The following is a 27,748-nucleotide window of genomic DNA, read 5'->3' on the forward strand; positions in this document are numbered from 1 at the left end:
TAACATCGAGTATAGATTTAACTGTCAGGAAGTCATTTCTGAAAGTATTTGTATGGAGTGTAGCCATGTATGGAAGTGAAACATGGATGATAAATAGTTTGGACAAGAAGAGAATAGAAGCTTTCGAAATGTGGTGCTACAGAAGAATGCTGAATATTAGATGGGTAGATCACATAACTAATGAGGAAGTATTGAATAGGATTGGGGAGAAAAGAAGTTTGTGGCACAACTTGACCAGAAGAAGGGATCGGTTGGTAGGACATGTTCTGAGGCATCAAGGGATCACTAATTTAGTATTGGAGGGCAGCGTGGAGGGTAAAAGTCGTAGAGGGAGACCAAGAGATGAATACACTGAACAGATTCAGAAGGATGTAGGTTGCAGTAGGTACTGGGAGATGAAAAAGCTTGCACAGGATAGAGTAGCATGGAGAGCTGCATCAAACCAGTCTCAGGACTGAAGACCACAACAACAAACAAGCTGTTGGTGTATGCTGTGACCCTGCCAAAGCCGTAAAATGTATGAATCACAAAGTAATACTTACCAGGCTAAAGTATTAAAGCATTAATGGCATTGTATTGTTTGGATGGAATTGTACTTCTGTAATAGAAAGCAGAGGGTCTCATAAAAAGACTATATCTCAGGCCTAGAAACAACCTCAGAATGAGATGTGTACTGGACCCACTCTTCTCTGTAACCTGTATAAGTTATCTTCTCATTGACTTTAAATGACAGTTCAGAACTGTAAAGTTTGCTGACAATGCAAGCACGCTAATTAAGGATCCCAGCTCAGACCTGCCAAACAGAGCTTAGCTGATAGCTGAACAGATGTACAAGTGGTTTACAGCAGACATTATGTCTTAGCTTCCCAAAGCTCAGACACACAGTTTCAAACAAACAGCAAAATTAGACAGGATGACACTGAATGAAGCACAGAGTGTAAAATGAAGTCAACACATGAATAAACTAATCAGAAGGTCAGTTCAGTGTGTTATGCCCTTTAAAATATCTCTCATTCTGTTGACCTAAAGACACAGCTGTTAGCTTATTTTGAATGTTTTCTTTTCCACTTGTCTGATGGAATTATCTTCTGGGGCAGTGTTTATTCTGCAGAATTGAGCAGTAAGAATACTGCGAAAAGCTAATAAATGTACATCTTGCGGAGCCTGTTTTATATTTGCACTTTAATGGCTTATGTTGCTGATAATGAAAATCAGTGTAAGCTGAACCGTAATTTTCACCATCACAATACAAGGCACACAACTAATTTTCATGTAGACTTTTACCTCATTGTCCAAGATTCTGAATGGAATTATGTACTCTGACAAAAATATATTCAAAAATCTCCCATCTAACATAAAGCAAGAAATTGGGAAAACCCACTAATTCGAAATAAAATTGCAACCACACCTCATTAGCCACTCTTCCTCTAAAGTTTCTAAATATTTACTGTTAACTGCATGGCAAGTAGCAGTGTTTGTTATAAATACGTATGAAAAGTAATATTGTACTATAAATAAGACTCATTATTTATAGATAAATAATATTTTCTCTGAAAAATACCATTGTAATGAAGCATAGGTTAAGCTATTAATATCAGATAAACAGCAGGCATATACTAAAACTGAAGAGGCAGCATCTATTTTCCAAGTAGCAGCTTCCTTACTAATTTACTTGATTAATCTTAGATAGCATAAATGTGACCAGTATTAAGCTGTATCGTGATAGTTTATTGTTAACATAGTATATAGATTAAGTTTCTGTGGCGTCTTCGTCTCATGTTAATGTCTTCCTCGACTTGAACCATATCTGTGAAGCTTCTCATCCTTGAGGGGATCTATGGAAGATGGCAGATGAATGAGTGGAAGCCCATATAACATATCATCATGCAAAGAAACCCTGAGTTACAGTGTATCTTCTGTAGACTTTCAGAAAAAAGATCCTTTTTCTGTAATCTGTTACCATTTATTTGGAATGCTGCTATCTAACCCTAGTGGTATATGTAGATGATATGTTGTCGTGAAGGTAGTTAACGTGATACCCTATCAGAATGAGCACAATAAACTAGATCATTCATGTTGTTGTTATTTTGTTCACTTTTCTCTTCTCTGTGCCTCCTGCAAGTTTTCCATCATTTTTACCTGAAATGGTGCTGATGCCTTATCCTGCTCTTTATCCTCCATTTGCTTTTCTGATTCACAATTCTGTTACATGTTACATTAACCTATGCAATTTTATAACGTTTACTATGAACCTGTTTTTCACTTGTTATTCTTGCCAAATTCTTTACATCCCTGTGATGAGCGTCTGTTTCTCTTTCCTTTGCTAACTCTCTCTTTTCTTTTTTCTTCCAGCTAACCAACAAACTAACTTTCATCCTGCAGCACATCATCTGTGTCTATGTGGTGAATCTCAATTGCAGCTCTCAGATACATTCCTCTTCTTCTCATAGGTAATATTTAAAACCATCTGTTCTGGTTAATGTATTTGTCTTCTGAAGTTGGAATACAGTGACATGACAAAAGTAATGGAGTACCATCTAATATCATGTCGGACCTCCTTTTGCCTGACGTAACGCAGCGACTCGACATGGCATGGACTCACAAGTCGTTGGAAGCCACGTGCAAAAATATTGAGCCATGTTGTCTCTGTAGCCATCCATAATTGCGAAAGTGTCGCCTGTGCAGGATTTTGTGCACAAACTGATCTCTCAATTATGTCTCATAAATGTTGCATGGGATTCATGTTGGGTGGTCTGGGTGGCTAGATCATTCACTCGAATTGTCCAGACCAGTTGTGGCCCGGTGACATGATGCATTGCTATCCATAAAAATTCCATTGTTTGGAAACACGAAGTCCACATATTGCTGCCAATGATGTCCAGGTAGCCGAACATGACCATTTCCAGTCAATGACCTGTTCAGCTGGACCTGAGGACTCAGCCATTTCATGTAAACACAGCCACTGCATTATGGAGCCACCACCAGCTTGCACTTAGTCTTGTTGACAACTCAGGTCCATGGCTTCATAGAGTCAGCACCACACTTGAACCCTGCCATCAGCTCTTATCAGCTGAAATTGGGGCACATCCGACCAGGCCACAGTTTTTCAGTTGTCTAGGATCCAACCGATATTGTCACAAGCCCAGGAGAGGCACTGCAGATATATCATGCTGTTAGCAAAGGTACTCACGTTGATCATCTGCTGCCATGGCCCATTAACGCCAAACTTTGTGCACTGTCCTAATGGATACGTTCATCATACATTCCACATTGATTTCTGCTGTTATTTCACACAGTGTTGCTTGTCTGTTAGCACTGACATCTCTGCACAAACACTGCTGCTCTCACTCATTAAGTGAAGGCCATTGGCCACTGTGTTGTCCGTGGTGAGAGGTATGCCTGGAATTTGCTATTCTCGGCACACTCTTGACGCTGTGGATCTCAAAATACTGAATTTGCTAATGGTTTCCAAGGTGGAATGCCCCATGCATCTAGCTGCAATTACCATCCCACATTCAGAGTCTCTTAATGTCCATCATGCGGCCACAATCACTTTGGAAACCTTTTCACATGAATCATCTGAGAACAAATGACAGCTCCACCAGTGCACTGCCCTTTTATACCTTGTGTGCACGATTGTACCACCATCTGTGTATGTGCATATCACTATTGCATGACTTTTGTCTCTTCAGTGTATTTAAGCACATAAGTACAAGACGTAATGCTATATATTCGTTGTGGTTGTTAACTGCTATTCATAGTAGCAATATTACATATCTTATAGTTATGTACAGTATGATTCAGCTAGATTGCGACCCAGCAATAGTGGCAGTTTGCCTGACAGATACATTCAGAACCAAGCATTGAAGCTTGATAGTTATGCAATCTGGACAATCATTGTATTGATAAGGCAGCTTGTATAATTTATATATATATATGGTATTTCACAATTCCTGTTAGGCTACAGGCTTCTAGGGTTTATGGAGCAGACTTAAGTTTTGATAATGAACCAATGTCTGGAAATGTACCATTTGGATATAAAAAAAGTTTCAGCTTTTGCACTTCATGGTATGAAAAAAAAAACTGAAAAGAATCGGCCTTTATCAGTCCCTATTGACTAAAAAGTTGTAGTTCTGTGAGAAATTGATACATTCAGAAACTAGGAGTGGTTGACAGTGGTGCTCCACGGACATACTTTGCTTTTGACTTCGAAGATGACACTCTTTGACACATGGAAGAGGGCCTGAGAATGAATGCTTGAAATGTTGCCCATGCCATGGCCTCCTTTAGAGAAGGTAGGTCAGAACTCATTGTCCCTGCTGCGTTTATACCATGAAATGGTAGATTTGAAGGTGATCTGTTATTTATACTTATTTTATATCCAAATAGTACATTCCTGAATGTGGGTTCCCAATACAAACGTGCTCTACTAAGTCCCAGCTACAATCCTAGCAGCCCTTAATAGGAGTCCTATAAAAATAGTCCTGTATATCTGATAACATATGTTTCTTACCTTTGGCACATTAGCCTCACGTGAGAGGGCAAGATATACTTTGTCCAGCACACCATCTTCCACCAAACATGTCTTTTCTTCTCTGTAAAGATCTAGTGATCGATGGCGACAGCCGAAAAAGAGCCACATTTTCCCAAAATTTTCTGGACCTGTAACAGTTTGGACATTTCAGTTTTGAATTATAAATGAACTCACTTCAGAAACTTTATTGAAATTTATGATAGTCCCTCACACATTTTGCCTATTGTTATGTGATTCCATGGTGGCCTTGTTTAGATACTTTAGAATAATTATTTCTACTAAAAGCTGTGAGAAAAAAGACACAAATTTTTTAGTAATATAGAGAACAGAACAGTATTTTTTTGAATAATAATGTAGAGTACACAAATTTAGTAAATAAATAATTAGTATTTATAATTGATTTGCAATTAGCAAGAATTTCAATGATGAATAGGTACATTTGCAAAAAGTTATGCCTTAGTCCCATAAAATTAAATGGATTTGCTATATTTAACAAAACACACACACACACACACACACACACACACACACACACACACACACACGTGTGCGCACGCAAACGTGAAAGCTTTGTTTGTGACAGTCTTTTTGTTGTGCCTATCTGCTATATGGTGGGTAGCAACTTTCCTTCTCATAATATTGTAATAATACACTTTGATCACTCAGAAATGAAAATAGATGCTTTAATGAAGTTTCCAGAAACACTTCTTGTTTATAAAGCTTCACAATAACTAGAAAACAAAGAATGCAAATGTTCCACCACAAAATAAAATCAGGTAATGTTCTTGTCATTCAGCAGCCACACCTTTTAAGGAGGAAAAATGATAGAGCAATCAGTACTAGTGGTGTTGAAAAGCAGCTCAAGTCACTAAAATATAATAATAAATAATAAAGATTTTATTGTCTTTAGGCCATTACAGCAATTGACAACGTCAAATGAAGTTACAATTTATAATACAGTGTGATAAGGTATTGACTACTGAAATATTTTAGCTTATATTACAATAAATGTACAGTGGGTAATCTGTTGGATTACTGCATTTTACAGTTGAAGAATTCATTGATACCATAGAACGGATGGGCAATAAACCATTCATGCAGTCTTTCTTTGAATGTATGTTCAGGAAGATCCTGTATGGCATGTGGCAGCTTATTAAATAGCTTGTGCCCTGTGACTTCATAGCTATTTATTGATTTTGATAGTCTGTGGTAAGGCGTGTATATGTGTTTGATGCTTCTTGTGTTGTAACAATGTACATTTTCTCTACGTTTCACATCTTGTAGGTTCTTCTTCGTAAAGATTAAGACATTGTATATATAGAGGTTTATTACAGTCATAATTTTTTGTTTAGTAAATAAGGGTTTGCAGTGAGCCTTATGTGAAGAATTTGTAATTATCCTAATGGCTTTCTTCTGCAATAATAGGATGTCATGTATATGACTACAGTTACCCCACAAGATAATGCCATAGGATATTATACTCTGGAAAAATGCAAAATAAGATGATCTGATGTATGTTTCAGGTACACAATTTCTGAGTTGTCTTAATAAATAAATTACACTAGATAGTTTACTACTAACATAGTTTACATGTTGGCCTCAGGATAACTTTTCGTCTAAATAAACTCCCAGGAATTTAACAGAACTAGGGTCATCAGATAGTGGCTTGTCTGTTAGAGTGAAGATTATCTGCTGAGTTTTATTTTCATTTAGCAGGAAACCATTTGCTCTGAACCAATATGCTGCATGAGTGAGTGTATTTTCAGCACACGTTTTAAGATCATTAAGATTGTTACCGCTATGGAGAAAAGTCGTATCATCTGCATACAATACAGTGGTGGATCTAATAAACGAGGGGAGGTCATTGATCATTATCAGAAACAGGAAGGGCCCCAGTACAGATCCCTGAGGCACACCTACTTTAACATTTTCTATGTTTGACATTTCCTTATCAACACAAACTACCTGTTTACGGTTGTTGAGATAAGCTTTTAATAGTCTGAGACTGTTTTCTTTGATGCCGTAGAATTCTAGTTTCTCTAGTAGTGGCATGTGCTCAACACAGTCAAAGGCCTTGCTTAGGTCACAGATTGAGACCTGAGCAAAGCCTTTGTTCTCAAAAACTTTGAGGATGTAACTGACTACCGTGTTGATTGCATCAGTGGTCGACAGATTCTTCCTAAACCCGTATTGTGTAGCATTAATTATTCCTAGATTCTCAAAGTGAGATGATAATTGTTGGTACATGATGCATTCCATTACCTTGGACAATGCGGGTACTATTGAAATAGGCCTGTAGCTAGATGGAGAGTCTTTATCTCCCTTTTTGTATCCTGGGACGATCCTAGACAGTTTTAACTCATCAGGAAAATATCCCTCAAGTAAGCACTTGTTTATGCAATGGGTTAAGGGGTAGAGAATGCGGTCACACACTTTTTTTAGCAGGTTGCATGATATGCCATATATATCTAAGCTATCAGATGATTTCAGTTGTTTTATGACCCCTTGTACATATCTAGGCGATACTTCGGAGAAGGTTACCATGCTTGTATTTAGTGACTGTCTACCCCAATTTTGGGAGAGTAACTCTGATGCACTAATGTCTGGTTTGATAATTGCGTCTCCTATTTCTTTCACTGAATTAATAAAAAACTCATTGAGTGTTTGTGGTGGGATATTAATTCAGCAAGCCCAGAGACTCAACTGTCCCCTTCCGATTCTGTAAAGATTTTATAGGTGACCAAGTTCCACTGTTGACAATGACTGTCCACAAATCCTGTGAGCAGCATACTATTGCTTGTATTTAAAAATGAGCACAAATCTTAACTATGAGCAAATAAAGCAGGAGAATTGGTCCATTGATTTAGCATCCTGTATTAGTCATCTCCACAGTTAGCAGAGTTCCAGAACTTATTCTAAATTCAAATATAATGACCTACCTAGAACAAATTGACATTTTCCAAGGAATCAACGTGGATTCTGAAAATATTCATCACTTACAACTCACATGCTCTCTCCCTTCATGATATCTTAAACAACATTGATTGAGGTAGCCAGGCAGACTTAGTCAGTCTCAGCATACCACCTCCAATAAGAACATGCCTCATAAAACACTGTAGTGCTTAAAACAGCCATTGGATTAATTCTGCTTTATTACCACATGAAAACGTTCAGTGGAATATCTTAACTGTCTTGTGACTGGAATGAAAGGTTTTTGAACTGATGACTGTGTTATGTTGTTGTTGATTGGCACTCCTCACCTTTTCTCCAGGGAGGGGGATTGGTTGGTAAGGAAGAGGCATAGTGCAAGGAGAGTGAGGGATAGTGGCATAGGGGTGGGGGAGAATACTCGTGCTACCAGTGTGAGTGTGCATGGATGTGGTGGCGACAGGGTAGGATAGCTAAGTGTAGCATTGGGAGGCTAGGCCAGGACATGGAAAGGGAGGGTAGGGGAGTAGACTATGTAGGTGAGCTGGTGGGACAAATGGCATGTGTAGTACCGGAGTGGAAGCAGGGAATGGGATAAGCATGTGGAAGATAGGAACTAGTGAAGGCTGAGGCTATAGGGGGAAGGGAACTAAGGATATGTTGTAGGAAGAGTGCCCACCTGCTCAGTTCATAAAAACTGGTGGTGGTGGGAAGAATTAAGACAATACAGGGTGTGAAGCAGTTGTTAAATTGAAACACATCATGTTGAGCAGCATGTTCAGCAACTGGGTGGTCCAGCTGTCTCTAGCTGCAGTTTGGTGGTGGCCATTCATGCAGACAAACAGCTTGTTAATTGTTATGCCCACGCAAACTGTAGCACAGAGGGTGTGGCTAATTTGATATATCACATAGCTTATTTCACAGGCGACCCTGTCTTTGGTGGAGTAGGAGATTTTAGTGACAGAAATGGAGTAGATGCCAGTGGGAAGATACATGGGGAAGGTCTTGCTCATATGAGGTGGTATCCCCCCCCCAAAAAAAAAGGAATTATTTTTTAAAAGCTATATATTTTCAAATTTTTTACAAAACAACCTTATCCCCCTCAAAATACCCCATTACAACTAATACATTTGTCCCACCGGTGCTTCCACTATTTGAAACCTTTTTTGTAGTCATCGTTAGCTGTCATGGCCGACAGCTCCTCCCTCATTTTTCTCTTGACTTCTTCAGTGTTGTCAGATCAGCATCCTTTCATGCCCCTATACATGTGTAGAAATAAGAAAAAGTCACACAGACTCTGGTCATATGAATAAGGTGTGTGGGGCAGCAGAGCCATACCAAAAACGGTTTAAGAGAGAGGGCTGTGTGTGCTGGAGAATTGTCGTAGTGGAAGAACCAGTCTCCTGTCTGCCACAAATTCCCAAATCTTCCTCTAAAATTCTCTGAACCAAGCTCCAAGATAATGCGCTAATGTCTGACAGTTGATCAGTTGTCTGTTGAGAGTCTGAGAGCACAAGCTCTCGAATTTTTTCACTGTTTTTGTCGATTCGGGCAGTTGATGGACATCCAGAATGAGGTTTGTCATCAATCAACATGTTGCCATTTTTAAATCAAGCAGACCACTCTTACTCTTGAGTTTTTCCCATAGCATCATCTTGATACTCTGTTTTCAACATTAAAACAGTTTCAGCAACATTGTTACCAAGTAGAAAACAAAATTTCACTGCTGCACATTGTTGACTTAAATTTGCTGTCATAAAAAAAAAGAAACAAGAACAAAACAGCAGTAGCAAAAACAGGCACTGCAAATGAATGTGACAAGTCCGGTCAACAGCACTGAACTGGAAATTGGTTGTGCTATACATGCCTAGCAGCAGAAATGCATACTACTCAAGCTCTGCCTGTGGCAATGTTATTCCAGCAAGCATTTGGGAACAGGATGGAGAAGGATATTGCATAGGTTGGATGTATGGCAGAATACCACTGTGAGAGGGCTGGGGAGGATATTTCTCATTTCAGGGCACAATGAGAGGTAATTGAAACACTAGCAGAGAATGTAACTCCGTTGCTCCAGTCCTTGGTGGCACCGAGTCACAGGAGGAATGCCCTTTTGTGGCCAGACAGTTAGTATTGTATGTGAAGGCTGATAGGTGACTGGTGAGAAAGTCAAATGAGATGTATTTACTGGACAAGTTTTGAGGTAATTACGGTCTGTAAAGATGTCAGTGAGACCCTTGGTTTATTTGTATGCAGACTGTTTGTCACTACAGATACACTGACCATCCAGGTATGGAAGAGACTTCTTGGTGTGCAATGAATGGTATCTGTTGAAATGGAGGTACCAATGTAGCCAACCTTGAGGTGGAGGTCAACATCAAGGAAGGTGGCTTTTTTAGCAAAGAGAATAAGGTGAAGTGAATAGGGTGAAAGTGTTGAAGTTCTGGACAAATGTGGATCGGGTGTCTCCACCCTCAGTCCAAACCATGAATTTGTTGTCAATAGCTTGAATCAGATGAGGAGTTTGGGATTCTGCATTGTTCAGAAGGATTCCTCTGAATGGCTCATGAATAAGTTAGCATAGGATGGTGCCATGCGGGTACCCATTGCTGTACCACAAATTTGTTTGTAGTTGATTCCTTCAAAGGAGAAGTTGCTGTCTGTGAGGATAACATTGACCACAATGACCGAGAAGGAAATTGCAGGTATGGAGTCAGTTGGACATTAGAAAATGTAGTGTTCAGTAGCAGTAAGGCCATGACCATTGGGGATGGTTGTGTACAGGTAGTCCTATTCTCTGTCACATTACTCTTCTCAGTGACTCTCCTTTCCTGCCTGTAAAAACTAAACTAAACTCCTCCCGAATAGGCCATGAAGGCCCAACGGTACTGACTGGCCGCTGTGTGATCCTCAGCTCATAGGTGTCACTGGATGCAGATACGGAGGGGCATGTAGTCAGCACACCGCTCTCCCGGCGGTATGTCAGTTTCCGAGATCGGAGCCGCTACTTTTCAATCAAGTAGCTCCTCAGTTTGCCTCACAAAGGCTGAGTGCACCCCGCTTGCCAACAGTGCTCGGCAGACCAAATGGTCACCCATCCAAGTGCTAGCCCAGCCTGACAGCGCTTAACTTCGGTGATCTGACAGGAACCAGTCTTACCACTGCAGCAAGGCCGTTGGCCCTTTTCTGCCTCTACACCTCTCGTTTTTCATAATAGGTGCATTGTGCTGCCACCTACTGCCAGGTACTCCATATCAGCAATCTCAGTAGCCATTAGACATCGTGAGAGAGCAAAATGGGGTACTCTGCAGAACTCACAGACTTTGAACGTGGTCGGGTGATTGGGTGTCACTTGTGTCATACGTCTGTATGTGAAATTTCCACACTCCTAAATGTCCCTAGGTACACTATTTCTGATGTGATAGTGCTGTGGAAACGTGAAGGGAGACGTACAGCACAAAAGCGTACAGCCCAACCTCGTCTGTTGACTGACAGAGACTGCTGTAAGTTGAAGAGGGTTTTAATGTGTAATAGGCAGACATCTATCCAGACCATCACACAGGGATTCCAAACTGCATCAGGATTGACTGCAAGTGCTATGACAGATAGGCAGGAAGTGAGAAAACTTGGATTTCATGATCGAGTGGCTGCTTGTAAGCCACACATCACGCCGGGAAATGCCAAATGATGCCTCACTTGGTGTAAGGAGCGTAAACATTGGATGATTGAGCAGTGGAAAAATGTTGTGTGGAGTGATAAATCTCAGTACACTATGTAGCGATCCAGTGGTAGGGTGTGGGTATGGCGAATGTCCGGTGAACATCATCTGCCCGCGTCTGTAGTGCCAACACCAAAATTCGGAGGTGGTGATGTTATGGTGTGGTCATGTTTTTCATGGAGGGGGCTTGCACCCCTTATTGTTCTGAATGGCACTGTTACAGCATAGGCCTACATTGATGTTTTAAGCACCTTCTTGCTTCCCACTATTGAAGAGCAGTACAGGGATGCCGATTGCATCTTTCAACATGGTCGAGCATCTACTCATAATGCACGATCTGTGGCGGAGTGGTTATGCGACAATAACATCCCTGTAATGGACTGGCCTGCACAGAGTCCTGACCTGAATTGTATAGAACACCTTTGGGATGTTTTGGAATGCTGACATCGTGCCAGGCCTCACTGACCGACATCGATACCTCTCCTCAACGCAGCACTCCAAGAATAATGGGCTGCCATTCTCCAAGAAACCTTCCAGCACCTGATTGAACGTATGCCTGTGAGAGTGGAAGCCGTCATCAAGGCTAAGGGTGGGCCAACACCATATTGAATTCCAGTATTACCGATGGAGGGTGCCACAAACTTGTAAGTCATTAGGGCGCCACGAACTTGTAAGTCATTTTCAGCCATGTGTCTGGATACTTTTGATCACGTAGTGTACTTTCTTAGGTTTTATTTTTGACAACTGTAGTGCATACATCACCATATGAACTGTTTTGTCTGCACACAGCACATGGCTACATGTCTGTTTAGCGTACAGGGGCAGTGTCTCATGCTTCTCATTCTTCTCACCGATATTGTTTCTGGTACTTCAAATTAAATCACTTGCCTTCATTCTTGCATATTTTCATGTGTTTTGCTGTATCAGTGTAGGCCTGTTTTGTTGCACCACACACCTACTCCCCCTTCCCCTACTCCATTATTCAAGCTAGCATCTTACTGACTCACCTAATGCCATTACATCTGCTGCCCTCTCCTTTCACACATATCCACCCACTGACCCATGTCCCACTCTATTGTATTTTTATTTATTTTTTTCACTTTGACCTCATCCCATATTAAAGACAATTTTATGTTGTTCTCATCATTACTACTTTCCCTTGATGTGTTACATTATTTTATGTATTTTTGTGTGTTTTTATCCTCCACATTGGAGCCTTGGCCCTTGCAAATGCACCAGTATAAAAAAGTATCCCTATCCCTAGCCATAAACCAGTCCCACATACTGTTCTTGTGTTGTCTAACATGTGGAATTCCCCCAAATGGCCTGATCATAAAATTGTTGATCTCCAGCTGCTGCCTCTCCTTCCAGAATGACCTCTGTCTGTTCAAATTAAGTCAGTCCGTGGCCCTCGCCAACTTAGTCCTGTAAAATCAAATAAATCAGGCCCAAACCTCCTTGCACTAACTCAACTCCATTTGTAAAACATCCTGCCTTACAGTCTAAATTCCTGCATCCCATTTCCTTGATTAAAACCCTTGCCCTCCAGGAACTAGAGTAACATGCACAATACCACCTCAAAAAAATTGTCCAATATGTTCACCTTATACTCACATGTTGGACTATCATTATCCATCACCACTGCAAAAGCATACATGAAAACTCCCCCACATCTTCTCATGGCCACCAAACCATGCCTTCCAAAACTACTACATCTATCCACACCCTCAAAAAATTCCACCTGCCACTCTACAGAATCCAGATTCTAAACTGCCCCGCAACACAGTCATGAACTTGTCCTCAAATCCTCAGTACCACAGAAGTAACAGTCCTTTTCAATGGCCGTACCTTTTGACCCACTCCCAAATTCAGTCACACTGTGCTTTTCAAAGACCTTCTCCTTGTCCCTAATGTGGTAACACTCTTTTTGCCATTAACTGTGCCAATCAAACTCAATACAGAACCAATACTAACCCTACTCTGACTCAGTTTACTCTTTCATCCAACTGTGATCCATCCCCATTCCTCCCAAATCACCCACTGTTAACTGTCTAGGATATCCAAACCTCGAGCCTTGCTTCACCATCATTCCCCAAATCCCTCAAATGGAAACCAACCTCACATCTGCAGGAAGAACCACAATCACCCACCTAAAAACTGATTCTGAACATATAATTCTACCTGCCAACAAAGGCGCTACCACTGTACTTATGAACTGCAGGGATTACCTTGTAGAGAAACTCTGCCAGCCATCAGATGTGTCCACCTACAAGCTCTGCTACAGAGACTGAATACCAGAAATCCAGAAAAATCTCCAGTCCCTCCTCTAATCCTTCTGTCCATCCCGGAATCTTTCCCCTGAGTCTGTCTCTTTCCATCCCCCACCATTCTTTGCACTCCTCCCTTGCACAACTTTCTTAAAGTACATAAACCTAACCACCCAGGATGCCCCATTGTGGCTCTTTGTGTGCTCCCACAAAGCAAGTCTCCATCCTATTATCAGTAATCTACCCCTCCTACATAATAGACACCAACCATTTCCTATACCGATTTTCCACAGTTCCTATTCCTATATTGCCTGGTGCCATGCTCATCACTATTGATTCTACCTCCCATTACATTAACATCCCCAGTGCTCATGGCTTTGCCTGTAGTGAACAGTACAATTCCCAACATCCAACTGACTCCGGACCTACAACCTCCGTCCTGGTCACAATGGCCAACTGTATCCTCAACCACAATTATTTTATGTACAAACAAATCTCAGATGCAGCAGAAGGCACATTCATGGCACCATCCTGATTCAGATCCATTGATGACATTTTCATGATCTGGACCAAAGGTGATAACATCCTGTCCACATTCCTCCAGAACCTCAATACCTTATCCCCTATTTACTTCATCTGAACCTTCTCAGCCCAACAAGCTACCTTCTTCAACGTCGACCTCCACTCCAAGATCGGCTTCATTGGTACCTCTGTCCACATCAAACCTGGCCCCCACCAGCAACATTTCCACTTCACCAACTACCACCATTCCTCACCAAAAAGCGTCCATACATTCCAGCGATCCACGGCTGTTGCATCTGTAGTGATAAGCAACCAGTCTCCAAATATGCCAAGGATGTCAAATCAAGCCTTCACAGACTGTAACTATCCTCCATACCTTGCTCAGAAACACACCCACCATCCCCCACACACCCACTGTCTGGCCACAAAGGAGCACTCCTCTCATGACAGTACCATCCACTAAAGTCTCTGAAATTGTGTCATTTCATTTGTATAAGTACCTGCGCCTGGGTTTCAGGTTGGATCCCCTATTTACATTCAATACTGAGGTGCTGTTCCAGAACATGGAGAACCTCAGAAATTCTGTTCATGTGTAAGGGGGAATTTAAAGTAGACTGGGGTGGCAGTGAGAATTTGAATCAAGAAGGGAGGGGTGCCAGGGTGGTTTAGTGGCTAACATTCCTGCCTTGTGGCTAACACACCTGCCTTGTAAGCAGGAAACCCAGGTGTGATTCCCGGCCTTGGTACAAATTTTCACTCGCCACTTTAGGCTATATACATGAAATCATATCTGTATGAGACCGGTAAAGTCTGAAATTGTGTCATTCCATTTGGATTTCAGGCTTTATCCGCCATTTACGTTCAATTCTAAGGTACTATTGCAGAACATGGAGAGCCTCGGCAATTGTGTTTGCATGCAAGGGGGAATTTAAAACAGTGGGGTGGCAGTGAGAATTTGGATCAAGGAGGGTGACACGATAATCTGTGCAGTTATATGAACCGCTGTGTCAAGGTGGCTTAGTGGATAATGCACATTGAATAGTAAGCAGGAGACCCAGGTTCGATTCCCGGCCTCGGCACAAATTTTCACTCGCCACTTCAGTCTAGATATGTAAAAACTACAGATGCCTTTTTTTCCACCAACTCACCTACATAGTCCTTTCCTCTTCTCTATTCCTCCCTTCTCCCATTCCCCCCTCTTGCTTTCTACGACCCTGCCAGCAAAGTGTCCCAGTGCTACACCTTCTCCTGCATATCCCTGCACACTTCCCAGTTAGATTGTTACTTGGTAACTCAGTTCAGGTGCAGCTGGAGTCAGGCCTTAGTGCCTGGAGACACAGTGGCCATGTGTTTGTGAGATGTTCTTGTGTGAATTTGTAGTTCTGAAGAATGAATTTGTCCAGAAGACGAAATATTTCTGGCATTCTTTTTCATTGTGCCTGTGATGCAACAGCTCCTCTATGTGGTGAGTAGCTGTATATCCTTTCCATATTGTTGAAATTAATAACAGTATATGCATAGGAATATAAACAATCATTCTTCCTACAAACAGAATAAGCAGCAACCCTATAGTGATTTTGGCTGAGAGCATCGGTACCCAAACACCTGATTTTTGTATCTTCCCCATTACATGCAGATGTCGCATGATGGTGGAATGATCACAGTTCATCACATTTTCCAGTTCTAGAGTATAATAATTGCAGAAGTCTTCCTGAATGTGGAGGGTCATTAGTGTCAAAATGATCCTCCTTAATACAAGAAAACCATTTCCTTGGCTTGCTCTGTCCAGTGACATTATCCCCATATTTCTGGCTGCCTGCACTGCTGTCACCCCTCTACTGAACTGAAAAGAAGAATGCCAGAAATGTTCTGATTTCTCGACTTGACACTCCAACTTCTAGCACCCATAGCTCAAGTCACTATCTCCAGGTGACAAAATGACAATAGCAGCAGTGAACTACAAATAAAAATGACAGTCGATAAGTAAACCTATAGCAACTGGTATAGCAACATGCAAAACAGAAACACTACGAACTTCTACACCAACCTAATATGAAGCAGTGCTCCATTCTGCCACCTCTGATGTGTTAAAGAGTAGTATTAATGATTAACAACTATTAAACTGTAGATGAGATGTGACCAAAAATTAAAGGAAATTTGTTAATTTCGCAGGCTGTTTACATCCAATTTTCAAAACAAAACAAAAAATGTATGTTGCTGTTACGGATGTTCCTGGTGTATGTTTGCATTTTCAGCTGTTTTGAATATTTAGTTTATTGTTGACAGTCCAAAAAGGTTACACGAGGTTTTGAGTGCTCAGCGAATTTTTGTTAATGAAACAAATGGATCAAAGAATTCGCTTTAAATTTTGCTTGAAAAATGGAATGTAGAGCAGAACCACATTCAAAATATTGACTGTGGCTTACGGTGGATCTGCTATGACTAAAAAGAAAGTTTATGAGTTGTATAATTGTTTTGAAGAGGGTCAAGAAGATACTAGAGATCATGACTGTCCTGGACACCCTAGCATGTCAATTACCGATGAAAATGTGCAAGAAGTAAAGGAAATCGTTCGGGAAAATCAGTGAATCACCATCAGAGAGTTTGCAAATGATTTCGGCATATCTTTTGGCTCACGTCAAGAAATTTTTTCAGGTGGTCTGGGCATAAAATATATAGCAGCAAATTTTGTTCTGAAATTGTTGAACTTTGACCAAAACCAATGTCACATAGATGTCACCCAAGAATTGGAAATTTGTGGTAAGGTCTTATGGGACCAAACTGCTGAGGTCATGGGTCCCTAAGCTTACACACTACTTAATCTAACTTAAACTAACTTCTGCTAAGCATGACACACCCCAATGCCTGAGGGAGGACTCAAACCTCCTATGAGGGGAGCCGCCCAGGAATTGCTGAATGAAGACAACAATAATCCAGCCCTTCTGAAGAAGATTATAACAGGTGCTGAAAAATGGGTATGTTGGTATTACATTGAAACCAGGGCTCAGTCTTTTACAATGGAAATCGTCTGAAAATCCAAGACCAAAGAAAGAATGAAAAGTGTGAGGTCATCCAAATGGGTGCTAAAAAGAATCTGCTAAACTTTGGTTACGCGATAAATCTAAAGGCTGTAAATTCAAGTAAATACCTAGGAACTACAATTATGAATAACTTAAATTGGAAGCAACACATAGAAAATGTTGTGGGGAAGGCTACGCAAAGACAGCATTTTATTGGCAGGAAACTTAGAAAATGTAACAGATCTACTAAGGAAACTGCCAACACTACGCTTGTCCGTCTTGTTTTAGAATACTGTTGCGTGGTGTGGGATCCTTACCAGATAGCATTGACGGAGTACATCGAAAAAGTTCAAAGATGGGCAGCACGTTTTTATTATCGCGAAATATGGGAGACAGTGTCACAGATACAGGATTTGGGCTGGACATTGTTAAAATAAAGGCATTCTTCGTTGTGATGGTATCTTCTCACGAAATTCTAATCACCCACTTTCTCCTCCGAATGCGAAAATATTTTGTTGACACCGATCTGCAAAGGGGGAAACGATCACCATGATAAAATAAGGGAAATCAGAGGTCGTACAGGAAGATATAGATGTTCATTCTTTCCACTCGTTATACGAGTTTGGAATAATAGAGAATTGTGAAGATGGTTTGATGAACCCTCTGCCAGCCACTTAAATGTGATTTGCAGAGTATCTGTGTAGGTAGATGAATTCAACAAATTCCATCACATGTGAAGTTTCTTCTCACTGCTTTCGTTGATTGCAATGAGTGCATCATGAGTTCCTCACTTATGGATGTATGGCCAATAAGGAATACTGCCTGGGAGCTATGCACAATTTGCGTGAAGAAATCCAATGAAAACGACCACACTGTGATGAAATTTCACATGGAAATGACATCACAATAATGCTCCCCCTCACACCTCAGTGGTTGATTGTAATTCTTAGGCCAAAACCATTATGCTGCCTTAGCTACCGTATTCGCTGGACATGGCTCCCTGTGACCTCTTTGTATTCTCAAGGTGAGAGAAAAACAGAATTACTTAAAGAGCTGAACACCATAATGAAAAATGAGTTCCAGATGTGCTTCCGAAATTGGAAACAAATGCTGGCCGAAGTGTATTACATCTGATATTATATCTGTGGAGGATTACTTTGAAGGGGACAAAGTTGATGTTAATGAATAACTAAAGATACCTGAAAAAAATTTCCTGTTAACTTTTTGATCACACCTGATGGATAGTAAATATAACATGAAAGCTATGCGTTTTTAATTCTTGTACCACTGAAAAGATGAGTGAAATCACTGTTAGTGTCATTAGTGTTCAGAAGCAGTTGAAATCATTAAAATGGAACAAAGCTCCAGGGCCTGATGGAATCCCAATCAGATTCCATACTGAATTTTTACTGAGTTAGCCCCTCTTCTAACTATAATATATTGTAGATCCCTTGGACAAAAAACCATGCCCTGTAATGGGAAGAAATCACAGGTCACACCTGTTCACGAGAGGGGCTAGTTATCCATAAACTGCTGTACAATATCCTTGACATTGATTTGTTGTGGGCTCTTAGAAAATATTCTGAGCTCAAACTTAATGAGGAATCTCGAACAGAATAACCTCCTCCATTGCCAATAAGCATGGATTCCAAAAACATCAATCATGTGACACCCATTTCGCACTTTTCTCACATGACTTACTGAAAGCTTTGAATCAAGGCAGTCAAGTGGATGCAATATTCCTTGATTTCCAAAAAGCATTTCACTGAGAGCAACATAAACACTTATTGTCAAAAGTATGACCATATGGAGTATCAAGTGAAATTTTTGACTGGAGCGAGGATATTGCAGTGGGGACACTGCATATTATGATCGTTGGAGAGTCATCGTCAGATGTAGAAATACCTTTGGGTGTACCCATGGAAGCGTGCTGGAACCCTTGCTGTTCATTTGCATGTTAATGACCTTGCGGACAATATTAATGATAACCTCAGACTTTTTGCAGGTGACACAGTTATCCATAGTGAAGTACTGTCTGAAAGAAGCTGAGTAAATATTCCTTGAGACCTTGATAAGATTTGAGAGTGGTGCAAAGATTGGCAACTTACTCTAAATGTTCAGAAATATAAAATTATGCACATAACATAAAAATATAGTATCTTGTGACTATAATATTATTGAGTCACAGCTGGAATCAGCCAACTCATACAAATTGCTGTGTGTAATGCTTTGCAGGTATATGGGATGGAACGCTCACATAGGCTCAGTCATGCATAAAGCAGGTGGTAGACTTCAGTTTATTGGTAGAATACTGGCAAATTACAATCAGTGTACAAAGGAGGCTGCTTACAAATCGCTTATGTGACTCAGTCTAGAATACTGCTCAACTGTGCGAGACCTGTACCAAATACGACTAATAGGGGATATTGACTGTATACAGATAAAGGCAGTATGAATAGTCACAGGTTTGTTTGACTCATGGTTGAGTGTCACAGAGATGCTGAGGGAACCGAACTGGTAGACTGCTGAAGATAGATGTAAACCTACGTACAAAGTTTCAAGAACTGGCTTTAATTGGTAACTTTATGAATATACTACAACCCCCCTGTGTATCACTCACATAGCAATCATGAGGACAAGATTAGATTAATTACAGCATGCATAGTATGTGAGTGGAACAGAAAGAAACCCTATTAACTGATACAATGGGACATACATATTTACCATATGTACAAGAATGACTTATCTTTAATTTTGAATTCTCAATGTTTCTTAGTATATTGCATTATGCAGTGGTTTAAAATCTATGCAGCAGAACACAAAAAACTGCTCTGAATCATAGACAAAGAGGTAAAGTCTACATACAAATTGCTATCTTGTCATGTGTTGTGGTTGTGTAATTCTTAATTCAGATGAAACATTTATATTATTAACAAGTACCAGTAAACAGTTAATGTATTGGAAAATGGGTGTAAGGACACAAAGGTTTTTAACAGATCTCTGCAGAATGTTTGGGTACATATTTTATGAAGTGTTATTACTGCACCATTTTGCTACATTTGTTTCCTTTCACTCCACTGCCTTTGAAGATAATTCCGTAAGACAACATGGGGCAAAAGTATGGAAATTAAGCCATCATTCTGGTCTCAGTCCAGTGAGAATTACTCCTAAGCACAAAACAAGCTAAATGGAGCTTGCTGTTTATCTTTTTGTTAACTCTTTGTTCATGTTACCCAGATTGAGCCCAAAGAATATTGTATATTGTGTTTCATTCAATATGCAATCAAGAATAGCTATTTTTGGTACCAGCAGGCCATTTATGTTCATTTGAAATTGCATAACATGAGATTAAACTGTTTGTTTGAACCAGTTGTAAGCACATTCAATATCTTGGCTGTGCCTGGTATGCATGCTGGTATTTACTGATGGATAAACCTGCTTACAATATGACTGAAGAAATGTTGCAATTAAAATGCATGCAATATCCTTTTTTCTGTCAACTTGGCAATACATTCATTTTACTTTGTTGCCTACCATTGTAAAAAAAAAATAACAGTAGAATTTTGTGTAGTCAGTTAACGTTTGGGATTCAGGTTAACAAGACTTGAGAAATAAAATGGTAAGTTGTGAATATTGTACTGTTTGGCCATATACTGTATATATAAAAAAAAAAAAAAAAAAAAAAGTGTCAAGCTTGTTTATGTACACATTTAATCCTCAAGCCACTTTGCCAGGCTTAGTGGATAGTACTTCTGGTGGTGCTATCACATTCCCCCTTTCCTGTTCCATACATGGATGGTGTCCAGGAAGAATTACTATTGGTAGGCTTCGATAAGAGCTCAGATTTCTCTGATTTTCCCATTATGGTTAATTTGTAAGATGATTATGAAAATAATATGCTGCCTGCCACATCTTGGAACACACACTGTTGGAATGGTAACATTAAACTTCCACAGGATACCCAACACTTCTCACTGTAATTTGTTCAGCATCTCTGTGATGCCCCTGCACTTATTAAACAAATATGTGACAAAATTTTCTGCTGTTTTCATCTCTATCTATTTAATTAAAGGGCTAACACGATTCGTGGTTAATGGTTGATGGTCCATTATGCAGGTTGCCTGTCTAATGGCCACCACTGGCAATCAAAATTTGATTTTCAGTGTTTCATGTAACTATAAACCAAATTTAAAATTCTGCCATAATCTACTCCTTAAGAAGGACAATCTTATGCTAAAATGTAGACACTGGGAGACAAGTATTTCTGCAACAAACTGTGTATATGTCATGAGGCACCTCATCTTATGGTGGGCAAATTACCTGAACTCCATTCATCCAGTATTTGAAATAAGGGCACTTAAGCAGTTCGAAACAAACATTAAATATAATATCTGTCCTTTTCAAAAAAATTTCTTGCTACATCCATAATGTCAAATATTTAACACTTTAACTCGTTTATAAAGTAATCAGACAATTGAAGATGTTTTATACATGGGAGTTTGATTCTTTAAAGAATCGAGGTTTTACTGGTCTCCTCTGTTAACACTACCTAGAAAGAGCCTTAGATTGATGAGCATTACTCAGTACCTTTCATTCGATGTGTATTGTGTGTAGGGTAACAGCCATAGGTTGACTCGAACAGGTATCACAATTGAAGTTACACCAAAGGTGATTTGTTCACTGAGTAATAGTTAGAAAAAATTTGATTGTATTGTTAACATCTAAGTTCACCCAATGAAAAGCGCAAAAACTGTGATAACTGCCAATTATATTTTTAATTCATGTTGAAATTGGCACCTTTTCAGTTGACAGTGTTGACAAATAAGTTATAAGCCAGTGGCACATTTTGTGTAATGTGATGCATTAATTGAAAACAGGTAGATAAACCAATTGACCAACCTTTCTGAGATGCTTGTAGTTCTGCCATTCGCTGCTGCCAAAATCCTCTAAAAGGAGCAATTCCTGTGCCTGGTCCAACCATGATAACAGGCTTGGTGTTTTCTTTTGGCATATGAAAATTTGGTGCACTGTAAAAAAGTAAAACATTTCAGTAACAGAAATGATTTTTAAGGGGGCTGAATTCCCAGTCTTTTTCATTTTGCCTGCCAGAGAAAGAAATAAAAGCCTAGTGTATCTCTGCAGAAATTGAAATGTGCTAATTAAGAAATATATTTTTAAAGTATTTACAAAAGACTGTGATAAATTAGTGTAGATTTTGTTTCTTGTTACATTATAATTTAAGTAACTAGAAAGTTATTCTTATTATATTTTTCATTAAAAGCTAACTTATACATAGTTTCATAAAGACTCTGTATTAGTGCAATTATTGACACTTAACTACTTTAAAACCTGTTATTGTCAACAGTTGTAGCTGTTTTTATGTGCCAGGTTAATAAAGTATTTTTTGGATCTGTTACTAAGTGGAGTGTGTTACACAAAATTCTCAAGAGATGGCGTATTTTATCATTATGAGGAACTACAAAATATATGAGTAAAAGGGTCATATTTAAAAGAAGTGGTATTTTAATGTGGGTAGTATTTTTTAGACATAGCTTCAAACTTCAACTATTTAGTCTTAGCAGGCAGGCAAAAAACAAAGATATTTGGAACTGCAAGAAAGAAAATAGGTATAGAGGTTGAATTGATTTCACTTCAGCAGAGATTACCATAAACAACAGTTGAAGAATATTCGTGTAAGGCATATGCAGAATAAGGTGGCCAAGAGCAGATCATCATAGGCAAGTCCAGCTCTTCATTCTAAAGAGGCAGTGGTCCAAGCTTTGTGTTTGTTGTTGATGGGTCAACCTCAAGCATTTACATTGCCTCTCTGTCTTAAAAAAAAATCATATTACAATCTACAAACACTATTGGTGACAGAATATTCTATGGCTCATTGTGATGGATGTCACTGAAAACTACTGATAATATCCAATAATCAGTTATCATTATCAAGATCCTCAATTCACTCTCCCACTGTTTTTTTATTGTTTCAAAAAGTATTACAAATTTTTGGGAAACTGAAGATACAGGAGAGTGTTTACAGATTATAATCTAGAAACTCAAAGCAATAATGTAAGAATTTTTAAGTTAAATCAGACTGTAGGCCCTGTACATAGTATCTGTAGAAGCAAATAGGTGAGTTTGTGATTCTAGATGAGTTTGTAATTCTATCTTCTGGAGTGTATTGTTTAATGCCCCATTTAACAGTGCACAGTCTGTGAAGGCTAAACAGTCTGCAAAGGCTGCTGACATTATCATTCATAAGCTGGTAACATAAAGAGGGTGGTATACAATAACTCAAGTCTTTGTCTGGGAAAGAACTGTCAATGATGGTAACTCTCAAAAATGCAGTTACTGAAGGAGCAAATAGTTTTATTTTAGCTTATATTTAACATAGATTTCATTACAGACAGTAGAGCGGCTCACTTGTAGACATATGGGGAAAGAAATTTGATTTGACCTTATCATAGAAACCATCTCAGTTAATTTTGTGAAACTAAGAAGTGTTTAATCAGGATGTCTAGATCACAAATGGAACCCATCTTTCCAAAATACAGTTCTGATGACCTTTATTTTCCCATATAAAACTGGTTTGTAGCTATTGCCTCAATCTTGCACATTTCTCCAATGTTCTTTCTGTTTTTGTGCTACAACATTATTCACTTACTTCCTGACAGAAAGTACTTTCTTTTATAAGAAAACTAAGTATATGAAATACCCTGTTTAAGAGAATGGAAATTAATGAAAAGTCAAATGTGTGGATAATATGCAAAATCAGAAAATGATATATAAATATGCAAAGCAGGATTCCACTTTGAAACCATATGCAAAGTGCTTTAGGGAAAAGTACAGGGAAGGTATAGTAGTACCAAATGTATATGTTGTTGTTGTGATCTTCCGAATGAAAACAGAAGACTGGTTTGATGCAGCTCTTCATGTTACTCTCTTGTGTGCAAGCCTCTTCATCTCCGAGTAACTACCACAACTCACATACTTCTGAACCTGCTTAGTATTCATCTCTTGGTCCTCCTTTACAGTGTTTACCCCAGACTTTTTCGTCCAGTAGAAATTGGTGATTCCTTGACGTCTCAGAATGTGCCCCATAAAGTGGTCCATTCCTCTGGTAAGATGGTGCCACAAATTTCTTTTCCTCCAAGTTCTGTTCAGTATCCTCTCATTAGTTATGTGAGCCTACCCATCTAATCTTCAGCATACTTCTGTAGCACCACATTTCAAAAGTTTCTATTCTCTTCTTGTGTAAACTGTTTATTGTCCATGTTTCACTTGCACACACAGCTACACACCATACAAATACTTTCAGAAAATACTTCCAAACACTTCAATCTATATTAAATGTTAACAATTTTGTTTTCTTCAGAAACATGTTTCTTACTGTTGCCAGTCTACATTTCATGTCCTCTCTACTTTTGCCATCATTAGTTATTTTGCACCCAAATATCAGAAATCATCTTCTACTTCAAGCACCTCATTTTCTAATCTAATTATCTCAGAATCGTCTGATTTAATTAGACTGTGTTCTGTTATCCTTGTTTTGATTTTGTTGATGTTCATCATATATCCTTGTTTCAAGGCAGTGAACATTCCATTCAGCTGCTCATCCTAGTGCTTTGCTGTCTCTGAAAGTATTATAATGTCATCGGCAGACCTCAAAGTTTTCACTCTTTCTCCCTGAACTTTAATTCCTACTTCAAAATTTTTCTTTTGTTTCCTTTACTGCTTGCTCAGTGTACAGATCAAATAACATCAGCAATAGGCTACAACCCTGTCTCTCTCCGTTCTCAACCACTGCTTCCCTTTCATGACCCTTGACTCATATAATTGGTGTCTGGTTTCTGCACAAGTTGTAAACAGCCTTTTGCCCCCTGTATTTTACCTCTGCTGCCTTCATAATTTGAAAGAAAGTATTCCAGTCCACACTGTCAAAAGATATCTCTTAAGTCTACAAATGCTATAAATGTAGGTATGCCTTTCTTTAATCTGTCTTCTAAGATAAGTCATAGGGTCAGTACTGCCTTGAGTATTGGTACATTTCTCTGGAATACAAACTGATCTTTCCTGAGGTTGACTTCTGCCAGCTTTTCCATTTTTCTGTAAAGAATGTGTGTTTGTGTATTGCAACCATAACGTATTGTACTGATAGTTCAGTAATATTCATACAGTCTGTCAGCACTTGCTTTCCTTCGAAATGGAATTATTACATTACTTTTGAAATCTGGGGATATTTTGCCTTCCTCATACAACCTGCACACCAGATGGAAGAGTTTTGTCATGGCTGGCTCTTCCAAGGCCGTCAGTAGTTCAGGCGGAATGTCGTTGACTTCCTGGGCCTTGTTTCAATGTAGATCTTTTCAGTGCTCGGTCAGTTTCTTCTTGCAGAACCATATCTCCCATGTCATCTTCATGTATATCGTCTTCCATTTCTATAATATTGCTTTCTATTTCATCTCCCTTTGTATCGACCCACTGTATACTTCTTCCATCTTTCAGCTTTCCCTTCACTGTTTAGAATTCATTTTTCATGTGAGCTCTTGATGTTCATACAGTGCTTCTCTTTTCTCCAAAGACCTTTTTAATTTTTCCCCTAGTGAAACATGCTTAACATGGAAACAGAAAAGATTGTAACAACTACAGAGGTATCTCTTTAATCAGCGTTGTGGGTAAAATCTTCTCAGGTATTGTTGAAAGGAAAGTGCAAGTATTAGTTGAGGACCAATTGGATGAAAATCAGTGTGGGTTTAGGCCTCTTGGAGGTTGTCAGGACCAGATCTTTAGCTTATGGCAAATAATGGAGAAGTGCTATGAGTGGAACAGGGAACTGTATCTATGCTTTACAGATCTAGAAAAGGCATATGACCGGGTTCCTAGGAGGAAGTTATTGTCTGTTCTACGAGATTATGGGATAGGAGGCAAACTTTTGCAAGCAATTAAAGGTCTTTACATGGATAGTCAGGCAGCAGTTAGAGTTGACGGTAAATTGAGTTCATGGTTCAGAGTAGTTTCAGGGGTAAGACAAGGCTGCAACCTGTCTCCACTGTTGTTCATATTATTTGTGGATCATATGTTGAAAACAATAGACTGGCTTGGTGAGATTAAGATATGTGAACACAAAATAAGCAGTCTTGCATATGCCGATGGCTTAGTTGTGATGGCAGATTCGATTGAAAGTTTGCAAAGTAATATTTCAGAGCTAGATCACAAATGTAAGGACTGTGGTATGAAGATTAGCATCTCCAAAACGAAAGTAATGTCAGTGGGAAAGAGATATAAACGGATTGAATGCCAAATACAAGGAACAAAGCTAGAACAGGTGGATGCTTTCAAGTACTTAAGATGCATACTCTCACAGGATGGCAACATAGTGAAAGAACTGGAAGCGAGGTGTAGCAAAGCTAATGCAGTGAGCGCTCAGCTACGATCTACTCTCTTCTGCAAGAAAGAAGTCAGTACCAAGACTAAGTTATCTGTGCACCGTTCAATCTTTTGACCAACTTTGTTGTATGGGAGTGAAAGCTGGGTAGATTCAGGTTACCTTATCAACAAGGTTGAGGTTACGGATATGAAAGTAGCTAGGATGATTGCAGGTACTAGTAGATGGGAACAATGGCAGGAGGGTGTCCACAATGAAGAAATCAAAGAAAAACTGTGAATGAACTCTATAGATGCAGCAGTCAGGGCGAACAGGCTTAGATGGTGGGGTCATGTTACACGTATTGGAGAAGCAAGGTTACCCAAGAGACTCATGGGTTCAGCAGTAGAGGGTAGGAGGAGTCGGGGCAGACCAAGGAGAAGGTACCTGGATTCGGTTAAGAATGATTTTGAAGTAATAAGCTTAACATCAGAAAAGGCACCAATGTTAGCACTGAATAGGGGATCATGGAGGAATTTTATAAGGGGGACTATGCTCCAGACTGAATGCTGAAAGGCATAATCAAAATGATGATGATGATGATGATGATGAAACATGCTTTTAAATTCTTATATTTTTCCTCTAGCCATTTCTGCTTAGCCATTTTGCAGAATTTGTCAATCTCATTTTTTTGGATGTTTGTATTCCCTTTCAGCTGCTTCATGTGTTGTACTTCTATATTTTCTCATTTCATCAGTTAAATTAAGTATCTCCTGTGTTATCTAAGGAGATCTACTAAGCTTTGTCTTTTTGCCTATTACATCCACTGGTGCCTTCACTATTTCATCCAACAAATAAACTCGTTTGTCTTCTACTGTATTCCTCATTTCTCCTGTTTTAATCAGTCATTGCATAATGCTTCCCCCCAGACTCTCCGTAGCTTGTGGTTCTTTCAACTTCTCCGGGTCTCATCTCTCTATATGAAGGTAAGACAGATTTTGGAATCTCGTTTTAAAAATTGTTTGTGTGTGTGTGTGTGTGTGTGTGTGTGTGTGTGTGTGTGTGTGTAAAAAATCTTAAAACACAGAAGTAAAATCATTGATGGTCACTTCTAGTAGCTAATCGTTATATTAATGTAGCTCAAGTTCTGATAACAAGTAAATATAATCCAAACACAAAGGTAGGAATTCCAGTAAACGAACGAACAGTGTGCTTATATCTAGTAATACCGAGAGAAGTACAAAGAGCGATCAGTAAGTAAAGAGGAAAAATCATCTGTGGATTGGATGGTATCTCAAACAAAATTATTTAATACAATGCTGATAAAACTCTCTAATTAATTATTAACCTAATCAATGACTCCGTTGCAACAGAAGTTTCTGGGAGTAAACTTAA

At 39.3% G+C, this 27,748-nt stretch overlaps 1 protein-coding gene across 1 annotated transcript in view; it reads right to left on the minus strand.

The window, feature by feature from the left end:
* Window positions 1–27,748, minus strand: part of LOC126481736 (nitric oxide synthase, salivary gland-like) — a gene marked incomplete at its 5' end in the record, with an annotated part of 158,570 nt that overhangs the window by 17,181 nt on the left and 113,641 nt on the right. Inside the window, 2 exons of the mRNA XM_050105690.1 lie at window positions 4,514–4,662; window positions 21,886–22,013. Of these exons, the coding sequence (XP_049961647.1) occupies window positions 4,514–4,662; window positions 21,886–22,013 (277 nt within the window). The remainder of the gene's footprint in view (window positions 1–4,513; window positions 4,663–21,885; window positions 22,014–27,748) is intronic.

This window comes from Schistocerca serialis, chromosome 5 (assembly GCF_023864345.2).
Source record: "Schistocerca serialis cubense isolate TAMUIC-IGC-003099 chromosome 5, iqSchSeri2.2, whole genome shotgun sequence".
NCBI classification, from domain to species: Eukaryota; Metazoa; Arthropoda; class Insecta; order Orthoptera; family Acrididae; genus Schistocerca; species Schistocerca serialis.